This window comes from Astatotilapia calliptera, chromosome 16, assembly GCF_900246225.1.
Source record: "Astatotilapia calliptera chromosome 16, fAstCal1.2, whole genome shotgun sequence".
Lineage (NCBI taxonomy): Eukaryota > Metazoa > Chordata > Actinopteri > Cichliformes > Cichlidae > Astatotilapia > Astatotilapia calliptera.
The window spans coordinates 9973056-9986491 of NC_039317.1; the positions used below are offsets into that span (position 1 = coordinate 9973056).

At 40.6% G+C, this 13436-nt stretch overlaps 1 protein-coding gene across 4 annotated transcripts in view; it reads right to left on the reverse strand.

Annotated features, from left to right (window-relative positions):
* Nucleotides 1-433: 433 nt before the first annotated feature.
* dgkg (diacylglycerol kinase, gamma) overlaps nucleotides 434-13436 on the reverse strand; it is a 161611-nt gene continuing 148608 nt past the window's right edge. For all 4 annotated transcript variants that reach the window (XM_026145634.1, XM_026145635.1, XM_026145632.1 and 1 more), the window contains 3 exons: nucleotides 5983-6103; nucleotides 4388-4448; nucleotides 434-2359 (listed from right to left, as the gene is read on the reverse strand). In XM_026145634.1, coding sequence (XP_026001419.1) covers nucleotides 2261-2359; nucleotides 4388-4448; nucleotides 5983-6103 — 281 coding nt within the window. In that variant the 3' untranslated portion in view covers nucleotides 434-2260. The remainder of the gene's footprint in view (nucleotides 2360-4387; nucleotides 4449-5982; nucleotides 6104-13436) is intronic.

A 13436-nucleotide genomic window follows, 5' to 3' on the forward strand; every position in this document is an offset into this window, starting at 1 on the left:
TTCTTTTTTACTCTAATGAGAAACAAATTACAAAATGAACATCATGGTGTATTTAAAAAGACTTTTGTCTGTCAACTGTGACCATAACGTCATCAGGAAAAGGTTATCTCTTGTCACAAATCACGGGGACTGAGGGCAGTTTTCTCATAGACTTCTTCCAGAAGTCTTTTTAAGCCAGAGGAGTCGCCCCCTGCTGGACACCATACCAAATTCAGGTTTAAGGCACTTCGGCATTGACTTCACTTGTCAGACCCAGAGGCTACATTCATCTTCTATATACTACAGTTTCTTTTGATTTATTTGCTTCTGTCAATATATCGGCCATAAGCTCACATTATTCATTTAGATTTATTGATCTATAGTATCTTATTGATATCTTATTCCAGTGTTTTTCTCTATTTTTTCTATGTAACTTTGCACTGTCCACTGCTGTAACAAAACAAATTTCCCATGCGTGGGACTAATAAAGGTTATCTTATCTTACTCTGATATGCAATCAGCTTTCATTGCACGGCTGTTGATATAAGATTATTGTAAAAGCTCTGCAAACTAAGTATTTGAACCATGAGATCGTTTTGCCATGAATGGTGCAAAATCGAAATTTTTCCCTGTTCCTTACTCACTGTGTACAAGACCACCTAGGAAGTGAAGGCGACAGGACAGTAGATTCAAATGTAACGATCTGCATCAGTGTAGAAAACTGTCTTCAGAGAACAACTGCAGCAGCTCTGCATGGTGAAGAACACTGATCTGAGCCCCTCTAAGCTAAAAATTCCACATTATTAACAGTGATATATTAAAAACACATTTGTGTGTATTGTATACATGACCTACACCTACTTTCCAGAAATATACATATAGTTTGTCTGCACATAAATTATAATATACTTTGCCGTATTTGTTGGAACAGTAATATGGTTACATTCTTTAAACAATGAACTCCATCGTCTCAGGCACACGGCCTTCTGTTTTGACAAATGATGAATCGCACCACATGGCACCTTGCAGTAGTGCCCTACTGGCACTGGGATATGCACTCTGACAGCTCACTTGACATTGTGAATTGATGTTTGACATGTTATTAAGGGTAAGGTTTCAGTGAAGGAGAGATAGACACTCCCTGAAATAGAAGGATAAATTTAGTCCTCTTGTCAATGCTCTGGTAAATAAAAACCCCAGGGGCCCTGCTCTTATGCCCTTGAGGGGATTTATCCCAGTCCTCTAGAAGCATGCACAGTGGCTGCTGTTGATTTGATCTTTATCGTAGTGATGGTGTGCAGCCACAGATGACAAATGAGCTCTCTGAGAAAGCAAAGATGAACTAGAGTGTCTCTAAGCTCTACTTTTAGTCTAGTCTCTAGTTGGTTTATATGGAGACAGCCTGAAGTCTACTTCCAGATCGTCTGCACATCTGCGAATACTGTGGGGTTTTTGTTTGTAGGCCAGTCATGCTAAGAGGCTGAGCTCCCTGCATGTTTCCACCTATTCCAGACCACTGTTACGCCTCAATGCGAACAATCCACAAACAAAATAAGTCAATAATGAATGAGGCTTTCCACTCCTCTCCTTTCCTTGGCTGTACTGTGTTGCTAGTCTGTGGGGACATCCTGGAGTGCGAGCTCTTACAAGCAACCGCTGTTTCATTATTCATAACAAAGAGGTGGATCTTACTCTATTTACTCACTGACCTTGTAAACAGCCACAGCTACTGCCATACCATTCTCACTTTAACCCTGTTTTTCACTGTAGTAGTTTTTCTCATCATACCAGCTGGTTCCTTTACACCCTCCATCCCCACACAATTACTTCCTTTATTTCTTTTCTGAGCTGTGCAGAAATCCCAGCAGCCAAAGTTGTGTTTAGGAGGCAGTGCAGTACTGGTATATGGCTGAGTTTGTTGAGCAGGGGGTGGTTTAGACTGAGAGTCTTAGAAATTGTAAAAGTGGCTGAGACTAAACCCATATTTAAAAGTTTGAGACAAGACTTGGAGGATGATTGTTACACAGGAGTAGGTCGGTACTATATACTGAGAGTCCTCTTGTTTTGTTAGCCATCAGTACAGGTTACTTTGGGAATCAATTGTCTGTAGGCATCCCAACATGAGGAATTTTCCACTTGTCCGTATTTTATTCCTGTGTTCAAACTGTGTGCAGTGTACCAGTTGGCCCATTTTGCTGCCTGTACAGTGGGCGTGTGTGTATATATGTACTGTATATGTGTGTGTGTGTCTGTTTTTTTCATTTGTGTAAATGCCTATGTTCTAATCACGGCTCCGGTTGCGTTTCTTGAAGAAGAAGAAAGGCGTCTTTTGAGGTGGGCCCAGTAAAATGGGCACCTGGTTCTTGTGCGTGATCCTGACCTGCAAAAATCACAGAGAAAGAAATTATAATCTATACGGAGGTGAATGTCTTTGATTTGTTTACCAGGATTTATCTGGTTTGACAGACAAATTACTGTGACCTTGCAAATAACTCATATAACACAACAAAGCTCTGTATTTTTCCCTTCTCTGAAGGTCTGCTAAGAAATAAAATGAAAATGTTTGAAATGCTGAGAGAATGAATTGACAGTAATTTACTTCCTCTTGCTGGGATGTTTGATGGCACGACAGTGGTGGAGATTGGGTGTAAGCAGAGGAGGAAGTGGACAGAACTGTTACACGGCAAGTTTACTTTATCAGTTTTAGGGATAAATGCCTGCTCACTGAGATACCAGAGAATCTTTAAAAGACCCTAAACTACATCCAGAGAAACACAGTGAAAGTCAAATCTGGTGTAGTGTTTAGTGTGAACATGATAAAGTCAGTTCAACCAACACATTCTCACCTGGAATTTTGGAATTGCAGTCAGAAGTTCAGAAAGACAGAATTATACACTCAGATAGTTTAATTAGTGGTTCTGCAGTATGTTTTAACTTGATTCTGTTTGGCCACAGCATAAGAAAGATTTGGATTTGACCAATCAATGGGACGATGGGAAACTCCAAGGAACTCAGTGAAGATGGAAGAACTATTGTAGAATTCCACAAGTTAGAAAGCTCTCTTGGAGCCATTTATTACCAACTCCAGATTTGATTAACATCAGATCAAATTGTATTTAAGTACAAGTTATTTAGAATTGTCACCACTTTGATTGAACCGTCACCCTCAGATGATCTAGAGGAACAAGCCAGGAAACACCGAGGCTCAAAAATGCCATGACCTGAAAGCTGCTGGAACACTTGCATCACCGTCCACAGTGAAGCGAGTTTTACGTCAGACGAGACAAAGATTTAGCCATTTGGCCACATTGATGAGGTAAATTTGAATAAGTAATGGTGAAGGTGGTTTGGAACGGTTTTGCTGCCAGTGGTACTAGTACATTGCACAAAGTAATGAAGAAGGAGGACTACCTCCAAATTCTTCAAATCCACCTCGGTTCAGCAGCTTGGCAGCTGAAACTTGGACACAACTGGGTGTTTTGACAGAACAATGATTTCAAACACACATTTAAACTGGTTTTATCACCTCACTAGAACGTGGGCTGGTTCACCAACCACACTTGCTCTAACTTCATTCCCACCACAGCAGTTAGGTTATTGTCATGCTTTGTGTCTTTGCGGGTCACCTGACTGGCACGAGGCCCGACCAGAACAGTCACAGATCCACAAAATAACTGCGCTATGCCTGCTGCGCCTGCCAGGTACAAACTCTGTCATTGGGGGCTGGGCTGTGTTTCTCCCTCCAGAAAGCACCAAGGCTCAGGCCTGCCATGAACTGGAAACTGCTGGGACACTAGCATCACTGTCCACAGTGAACCGTGTTTTACATCAGATAAGACAAAGATTTAGCCATATGTGTATTTGGAGAACTAAAGATGAGGCTTTCAAACCTTGGAACACTGTACCAGTTGTCAACCATGGACCCACATATTGAAGGTGGTATGTACTCTATTGCTGTTGTTGTTTGATTTAGTTTGACACATGCACAAGTCTACACAACAGCAAAATAGACCAAAAATAATATTGTCTTCGCTAGATTGTTGTGAAAATTTTGTGAATGGCTGATTTGTTCCTTACCCGTCTCATTGAAGCCTGTGAGGAAATTCTCAGGTGGGCTCATTTACAAATATAGAATATTACTGTACTATTAGCAAATTAGTAATGAAGTGTATAAGAGCAGTCATTTAAACCAGACAGTTGTCTGAACAAATCTGAGCAATGACTTTTCTAAAAAATGAAATTTGACGAAGAATAAAGCAACAGTCTTCCATCAAGGCATCATTCATGCCTATAGTACTTTACGTCATATGGAACGTGGGCCTGAGCAAGTGCAGTTTAAATCTTAATTCTAGTGATTGATTTAAACTGTAGTGCTGGCACACTGTGGTGTAGTGGTGTTCAGTCTCACCGTGCAGGGAGGCTGCATCCAGGGCTCACCATCAATCTGCATTGGTAGCCGTCGGGACGTCCTGTGAAGAGACATCAGAGGGATGAAGAACAAGAAAGAGTGGGCAGAGGGCAGAGACAGTGAGAGTGGAAGACGAGAGGGCAGGGTGGGGTTGGGGGTTATGAGGGTCACACACACCTCTGAGGCCTGTTAACACTGTCCTAGGACAGGGTGAGACACTGCACCCTCTGTTCCCATGAGACCCTTTCCCAGACAAACTCCCACTCTTTAAACTCACACAACTACTGTACACACACACACACACACACACACACACACACACACACACACACACACACAGAGTTGGTTTAGGACTTTCAGGCATGCCTCTGTGACTGGAGAAACACAGTGTGGGAGAATGACTGGGATGAATGCCCCTTTAATTCTGGTCTAGGAAAATATTAGTGGTGGTTTATTGAACAAGTGAGAGAACAACTTGTAATGTCACTTCTTTGCTGCAGTAACTGGCACACTAGGCATGTTAAATGGGCCAAGCGACGAGATCATTCTTTGGATAAAATAAAGTGTAAAACCAAAAAGCAATCCACAATACAATTTCAGTAAATGGACTCACATTTATGGCACTTTTACCCTCTCACTGAACACTCACAGCACTGAGTGCTGTGTAGACTACTAAGTGTATTTGAATTTGCACCGAATCATATCCAGTTAATTCTTTACTGCACTGACTTCTAACAGTTATTGAACAGTAAGTTAGGTGCATTTACATCTTTTTTTTGGAATAATTTTTTTAAATGACATATTTTGATATGTAATGATAGGTTAAGGCCTTCACTGATGATGACTTTGACATCAGAGGGTTAATAAGAATGACAAACTGTGTTTTTTGTGCAGCAACAGTGCGTCAAAGATTGTTTGCACAAACAAATAATGTTTTTGTTTGCGGGAAAAATCAGCTCGATCATTAATTATAGGCCACACATGACATGAGTCTGCACAGACTCACATGGATATGGGCAGATGGCATTTACATAATTCAGAACCACAATTAACATTCATCAGTCTGAGATAATATCTTCCCCACCATGAGACATCAGCTGAACAGCCTCAAGGTTCTCTATAAATACACAAAGAAGAATAAGGGTTCACTAGTGTAGCATCTTCATTTTTCTCCGTAATTGGAAAACCTGCAAGGAAACCCAAATCTAGCTATGAGAACTCCAAACTACAGCCCATTTGTCAGCCTGCGAGTCAGCCCAGAGCTCCAACAACACTCTTAGCACGACATGCATTTGGAATATATTATTTATTAGCTGCAGGCATGTTATTGTTTGGACACTGCAGGGATTTTAAAATGCACAAAAACACTCGCAAGGAATACATTTTTTATCCTGCATGTATAGGAGATGGATGCAATTGGTGCACCAAGTACAGCTTCCAGTTGGTTGATCAGAAGGAAGATAAAGACAGGCAGGGGTAGTGACACGAGACAAAGGCAGGATGGAGAACGGAGTACAGAAGGTGACAGAAGGGAAGAGGATCGTTCAAAGTGGGCAAGAAGATGTGAGGAACAGCAGGGAGATGGGGGTGCTGACCTGATGGTGACATTGGTGCACTGAGCCAGCCTGCGTCCTGCGCTCTTCAGCCCAGTGTAGATCTGCCCCATCTCTATAGCCCCCTCCAAGCCAACCACCTCCAGCAGTTGGTCACTAAAGTCTGAATGGTCACAGAGAGAGTATTAGAGACATGGAAACTGTGGCATGATTTTGGAATTTACAAAGAAAATACACATTTTTTGCCGCTTTGGAATACAAATGTGTTCCATTTGAGGCCAAGGTCAAATTTCTCAAGTGACTCAAGGTAACTGCTTGGGGTGCCACAGTAGTGAGAAAAAGCAATTGTTCTTCACTGCAAAGACCTGGATTTAATCTCTGGAAATGATGCTTCCAACTTGGCCCCATCAAACACAAATGGTAGTGTCAGATATATTTGTATCTTTTAAAGACTTTTAGCAGGATTTTTTGATTAAATGTGAAATTTTATTTTTTAATCCAATTTTCAATATATTTACTTCTTCAGGACTTTAAGAACGACTTTTTCCACCTACTGTGACTGAATGAAGACCTTCGCTTCCAGCCAATCTTAATGCTACAACTAGGACTCCAGGCAGCATGTATGATATTATAGTTGAAGGTGTCAAATGACTAAACTTTGCTTTACTGTGTTTTTTGACATAACAGTGAGTATCACCTCACAACTGCTTGTTTTCAAGGGAACTAAGGAAGAGAAGACATAGCTATGATTAGCATAATATAAACACATTAACACAGTGAAGCTGGAGGATGAACGCTAACTTTTTTCCACTTGATAACAGTTAATGTGAGGGTTCCCGGTGGTCAGGGACAAATGCAATCGCATAGCAGGACGCTGTAAACAGACCAAACTTCAGTCAGAAGAACAACTGAAATAATCCATCCACAATACGTCATTAATTTACTGCTGCATGGGCTGGGCTGTAGTTACATCGTAAGGTTTTAAAAACTGAGCTTTACAATGAACAGTGGTAATAAAACCAAGAGAGGCCGACGGTGATCACTGCAAGATACAAAGCATTAAAACACGTTAAAAACAAAACAGCCTTAATAAACACAAAATAGTTTGGACCTGGAAGCAGGGTTCATCACGTCATCACTTAAAGACCGGATAGCAACTTTCATACACAGCTATGCTACCACCTAGCATGCTTCCAGCTCACCCTGGCCAGATATAACTGAAGTTATTTGTTCTAATAAAACAGACAGCGCTAGTAAAGTTACATGTACAGTTTCTATGGCAGCAGGGATTTTGCCATTTAATTTATCATGAAATGACTTCAAACTAGAAAAAAAAAAACAAAAAAACAAAACGGTCCCCACAACTTTGGGTTGGAAGAATAAGAAACAAAAATTCTTGCCTTACTCAAACCTTAAAGAAGAAGCACTTGGAGCCCAAACCTCAGCTCACTCTCTGGGCAGTATTGACTTTTATGGCAGAGGTATTGTATTTCCTATAGAGTCATCTTGTTTTCTTTGATCTTTTTAAGCACAATTTAAGACATTTGTAGTGCAGTAAGAACCAAAGGGCAAGCTTTTGTTATTTGCCCTGTTGAAATCGATTTGAATATACTGGACATCATTTTGAGAAGAGTTATTTTTTAATTAGATGGAGAAATAAAGACAAAGGCAGATGTGAAATGGAACAGTGTTACTAGAGATCAAATGCAAACTATAATGTGATATTTAGAATCCTCATACATCGTTCCCTGTCTGGTATTAAGACACATAGTTTTAAATACCTTTGTGTGGCTTTATTATCACTTTGACCAGATTGATCTACAGACCTTAAAGGGGAGTTCAGAGGTCAAATGATATTTTAAATCCTTAGATGGCACTTTTTATATGTTGACAATGTACAAAGCACAGTTGAAAGGATCATAGTTTCTAGGTTATAAGCAAATATATCATTACGTTGACCTTGAAGACCTTTGTTGATGTAAGCCAAATTTTAATGGGTTGTTAACATGAGCCCACTCTACACCCCTACAAAGTTTTATCAGAATTCATTCAAATCTTTTCAAGCTATATTTGGTAACATTGGCATGTCTTTTCAAGACAGTAGTCATAGCAGCACTAAGGCTGTTTATGCAGGCTATTTAAACTTCAAGAAACTTCAAAAACGGGCAAGCATCTGATTAAATTAGAACATTAATGCTGCTGCTGCACAGTTGGTGTGGTTGGTATGTTTTTTTGGGCTGGTGGGAAAAAAAAAGCCCCCAGAAAAATAGCCAAGAGTAGTTAGCAGCGTGTGGATCCACTGAAAGGGAAGTTTCCACAGTATCTTTCCTGTAATGCTGCACAGGATACTGCCCGTTTGTTATTATTCATAACAGTAAATTATTCATAACATCCAGTGAAGTTGCAGCCTAGCTAGTGCGATAACCCTTGTAATCATTTATGTCTATAAGCTTTTTATGATACCAGAAAAAAATAAATACACATTAAAGGCATTAGAGGCACCGGGAACTGGTGTCCATCACTGGACTTACATTGCTCCTGATGACGTGGGAGACTCTCAGTGGTAAAATACATCCTGTAAGAGTTGAGTCACATGATGGAAATGCTCTGCACCAGCACTTCTTTGTAGTCTTTTTCTTGTGTATTTATTGTTTTGATATCTAAAGTAAATGGACTGATTCTTATATAGCACTTTTCGTAGTACTCAAAGTGCTCTTTACAACATGCCACATTCACCCAAGCACGTTCTCTATAAATAGTGCTTTCGAAGTACATTCGCACTCCAATGGATGCATTGGAGAGCAACTTGGGGTTAGCACCTTGCCCAAGGATACTTGATATGAAGACTGGAGGAGCCAGGGATCGAACCACCAACCTTCAGATCAGTAGATGACCTGCTCTACCTTCTGAGCTACAGTCATGTCAGTTTTAGAAAACAAATGTGTTGTTCCTACCTACTGTGGATTAAAATGAACCTGTATGGCTAATACAGACATGCATTGTGAGTGTAAGTGTTAATGTATATAAAATAAACATAAACATGAGAATCCAGGGATTGACTCAGATTTGGTCTCAAGGGTAGCTCGAGGAACCTCAGTCATCATCTCTGATCAGTTCATCGTTGTTCACAGTTTGACAAAATCGTCACTACAGTAGGGTCAGAGCTGGCACACGCAATTAACAGTCCACACACTCTTATCCTTGCTTACAGTACTCTGTTTATAGTAACCATTGTCCTTAATGTAAATATGTAAGAAAAAAATGGTGTATGTGTCTGTTCTGTGTCCTGTTTGTTTTTATATGTGTCTTTCTGGCTGCTGTTACAACCAAATTTCCCCTTGTGGGACAATTAAAGGATTATTCTATTCCTTTCACTGTGTCTCTCCCAAACATTAGACACGTGACAGCAAAAACAAGCAGACCTGGTTAAATAATGCGCTACACAAAGTGCGCCCTGTCACTTCTGAGACTGTGAACGCTTTAGCAGGCCGTGGCTCTTCATCAAACCTTCTGCCGGGCTTTTCCCTTTTCTGTTCTCACTGTGCTCGACAGGTGCGAGGCCTTACAGTCAATATTTACAGACATGATCTTAAAGGTCATTGATGATGTCATTTGACATTTCACTTTCACTTCACATAGCTTTTAAAGGATCCACTGGGATAGGGGGAATTATGCATCCGAGTGGCCTGGCAGCAATTTTGCATGTTTTACAAATTGTTGTGAAATGAATGATTTGTGTTCACAGTCAGTGTGATAATTTGTGAGGCGCTACAGCAGAATTTGTGCTGGTGGCAATTTTGTCTGCACTAATAAACTGAGGCGGCTTACAGATCACAGAGGAACAAGAACCAAGCTGAAGAACTTTGACTTTTATTTATTTTGTGTTTATACTTAATAACAATAATAATAATAATGATAATGGAAAGTGGATAGTGTGGTTTGGGCACAAAAAATAGACTCTGCATTGAGTCATATCCCACCTTCTGTAACCTCCGTGGCTAATCATGCAGGCTAGTGTGGTGCGCTCAGAGTTGATTAACTTTATTCAGGCAGGCAGGCAGGTGCCAGCTGAACACCTGAGCACGCTGCAGTCATTGCTCATGCATACAAAAGGCACTGGGTTTCTCCTGAGTGCCTTTATGCTGTTGCACTGACTCAACAGCTTAATGTCAGTCGAAGCCTCCGCTAAATATCTGCAAAGGTTGAATATTCCAAATGTTAATGGTGGGGAAAAGGTACAAAAAATCAAAGTACAAAGAGAGTAGATAAATAATGTTTGATGTGAAGGCTCCAGCAAAGTTTGCTTCTGTGCACGAGTGAAGAACAAATGTCTGCCAACAGCACCCACAGAGCGCGTCGAACCGTTCTCCGAGCATCTCACTCCTGCAGCCAGCCTACAAAGCTGAAACTGTTAGGGCTCTGTCTGTCTGATACGGTCTGAACAATGTTGACCCTGCTGGTTTTATTTCAAAATACAAACAGGAAGTGCTCGTGTTTCTTCTTTGCTCTGAAGAGGAAATGGGCTTGGCAAAAGGCCACAGGACCCAAAACAAGTCTCATAAAATTTCATGTGTGGAAGATTTTACGAAAGAAGGTGGTGCAGTATGTAACCTGTCTACTGATGACTTCATTTGAATTGTCATGTTGACTGAAGGATTTTGGAGTCACTAGTTCATCATCTAAAACTTAGGTTTCTAGCAGTATTGAAAATAAATCATTTTGTAGAAATAACATAAAAATTGTCTAATGAAATTTTCTTTGTATCATTTTTGATTTTCATTAACCTGTCAGTAATGACATTAGATCATGAATATATCACAGATGAAGGAAAAGACCTGATAAGTCATTAAAAATATTCTAGTAACAAATCTTATGGATCTTATTAATTGCTAATATAGATTTACAGTTTGAGGGTAAAAAGCTGCACTGTGGACTGGAACTGGTTTTGCAACATTTCTCATCTTGCTTTTTGCATCTACTTAAAAAAAAGAATAGTTACCAGTTCTTTGGTGAAATTAGAATACCTGCTGAGTAATGCAAGCACTCCCATGTGTTGGTGCATGTGTGGTATTTGCAAAGTGCTCCAAAGACGACGACGACGATGATGATTATAAGAGTTTATCGGGGAAAACGTCTGTGCTGACTCACTGGTACTCTTTAATATTTAAGAGGACAATTCAAAAGAAAATGTCAGAGCAGAGTAAAGAGTGCACATTTAGAAATTACTCAAAGACTGTATTTCAGTTTTGTGAGTCCCGGTAAGGATTAAAAGCCTGCCTGTAAATGCATTTGTGAAATTCATGTGAGGAAAAGAAGTGAGTCTTTCATTATGTTCATTACGTGCAAATATGTGTGTTAATATAAAAATTTTAAAGATATTTATGTTAAAATTAGGAAATTTCGGCTGCAAAGTGTCTGTGTGTGTCTGTGGAGGGGGGGGGGGGGGGGAATTTTGTGCTTAATTTGAGGGTTTTATTAGTCTGTTACTGGCACTAATTAGCAAACAAAATGTGTCTGCTTGCTACATCAACATCTTTAAGAACGAAACTAGCTCGCCGGTGCATTAGTGGTTCTCTGTGTCGGGCCCCTTCCAGGGTGTGGAGGGCACTTGGATCTCGTGTCTCAGGGCCGGGGGCTCAGTCCGCTCTGTTGTAGTCGGAAGCCGGAGGATCCTGGGGGCTTGTGGCTGCGGCCCCCTGTGGCTTCTGCACTGTGGCTGCTGGTTGAACCAACCCCCCCACCACCAGGCCCCTGGTGGGCCTCTAGATCTCCTCCATGCCTGCTTCATGTCCTGGAGGGCAGGGCTATGGCTCCCCACACCCACTATTAGACACTTACATGGAGAAACCTTACGAATACAAGTCTGCTCACACACACTGGCGTGTGACAAGACAGAGACAGAACATCAGTCAGTATCAGTCTGCGATTGAATGGAGTCCAGTTGGCAATTACATGCCATCTGAGATAATACGGTGATGGGTTTGAAACAGAAATTCGTAAATTCCTCCATAAATAGTGGAATTGACTGAAAGTCCAGAGGCAGAGAGTGTTGAATGCTAAACTTCTGTGTGAGCAGATGGTTGCCACAACTACTTGCTGAATATGAAAAAATACTTGTTTTGTTTTGCTTTTTTTTTTTTTTTTTTTTACCTCTTTGCATCCGGTTGTTCAGTCTGACGTCACTAGCCGTGTCTGGGTCTAAACTCCGCTGCAGGTCCATATATCAAACGATCACCGTGGCATTACTGAGAGTTGAAAAACTGTCTAAAGTCTTTCATCTTTAATAAAATGATCAGCGTTCTGCTCTACCAGGTGTAACAATTGAGTTTAACATCCAGGCATCCATGAAAACGGAATTTATGACATTTAACGGAGTTAGAAGTTAGCAGGAAGTTAGCTCGCTAGCTTCTATCTAAATACAATATAGCATGTCCTGACTGCGGGGTTTTGGAAACAAATTAAAACGTACAGCTCTGCTATCACTTCCAGCATAAATGAAGACAGAAAACTAAACAGCAGTGACGTTTGTAGGGTTACTGAAGTTTGGCTAGCTGGTATATAATGATGTGCTACGTGACCGCTAGCGACACAGCTATGTTAGCATAATATAAACAAGCTAACTTTTTTTCCACTCGATAAAAGTTAACGTGAGTGTTCTCGGTGGTCAGGAACAAATGTAATCGCATGGCAGGATGCTGTAAAAGGACCAAACTTCAGCCAGGAGAACAACTGAGATAATCCATCCACAATACGAGGTTAGTCATTCATATACTGCTGCATGGGCTGGGCTGTAGTTACATCCTAAGGTTTTAAAAACTGAGCTTAAATAAATGATTAGTGGTAATAAAAGCCGAGGGAGGTCAACAGTGATCACTGACTGTTTTAGGAGCTTTTTGAGATCAAATAGAAGAAAATACATAACATTAAACATGTTAACAACACAAAAGCCATATTAAAATGCAGACTACTTTAGACCCGGAAGTAGGATTCGTCGCGTCATCACTGAACAACCGGATAGAAGTTACTATCCCATTTTTACTCTGATGTGACTGAACTATCAGAAACCTCCACTCATAGCTGCATCCTTAAACTGTATGGGTACAGTGCACAGACACACATATTGGCTAATTAGTGGAAAATAACACCAAAACAACTGGAGGCAGTGGACCACACAGCAGTCCATGTTATTTGTCAGATAATTACATTAAAATGCTCCAAAAGTTACTGAACTGGTCAAGGGATTCAGTTCAGTGACTGCACTGTTAATGAGGTCTCGCAGATACAGTTGCCTGTTTTGCTATGTTTATTCAAAAAGCAATCTAACAAGAAGTAAACAGATCAGTTTACAAACAAAAAGCATACTGAAAGGGCCAGCCGTCTCATTGACTTCATGAGTCTGAGCGTAGCTGTGGCTTTGGGGGATATTACACAGCTTTGGTGTTGGCTTTGACACATACATGGGTGTAATACCAAGTACATGCAGTGATTGAAAGTGT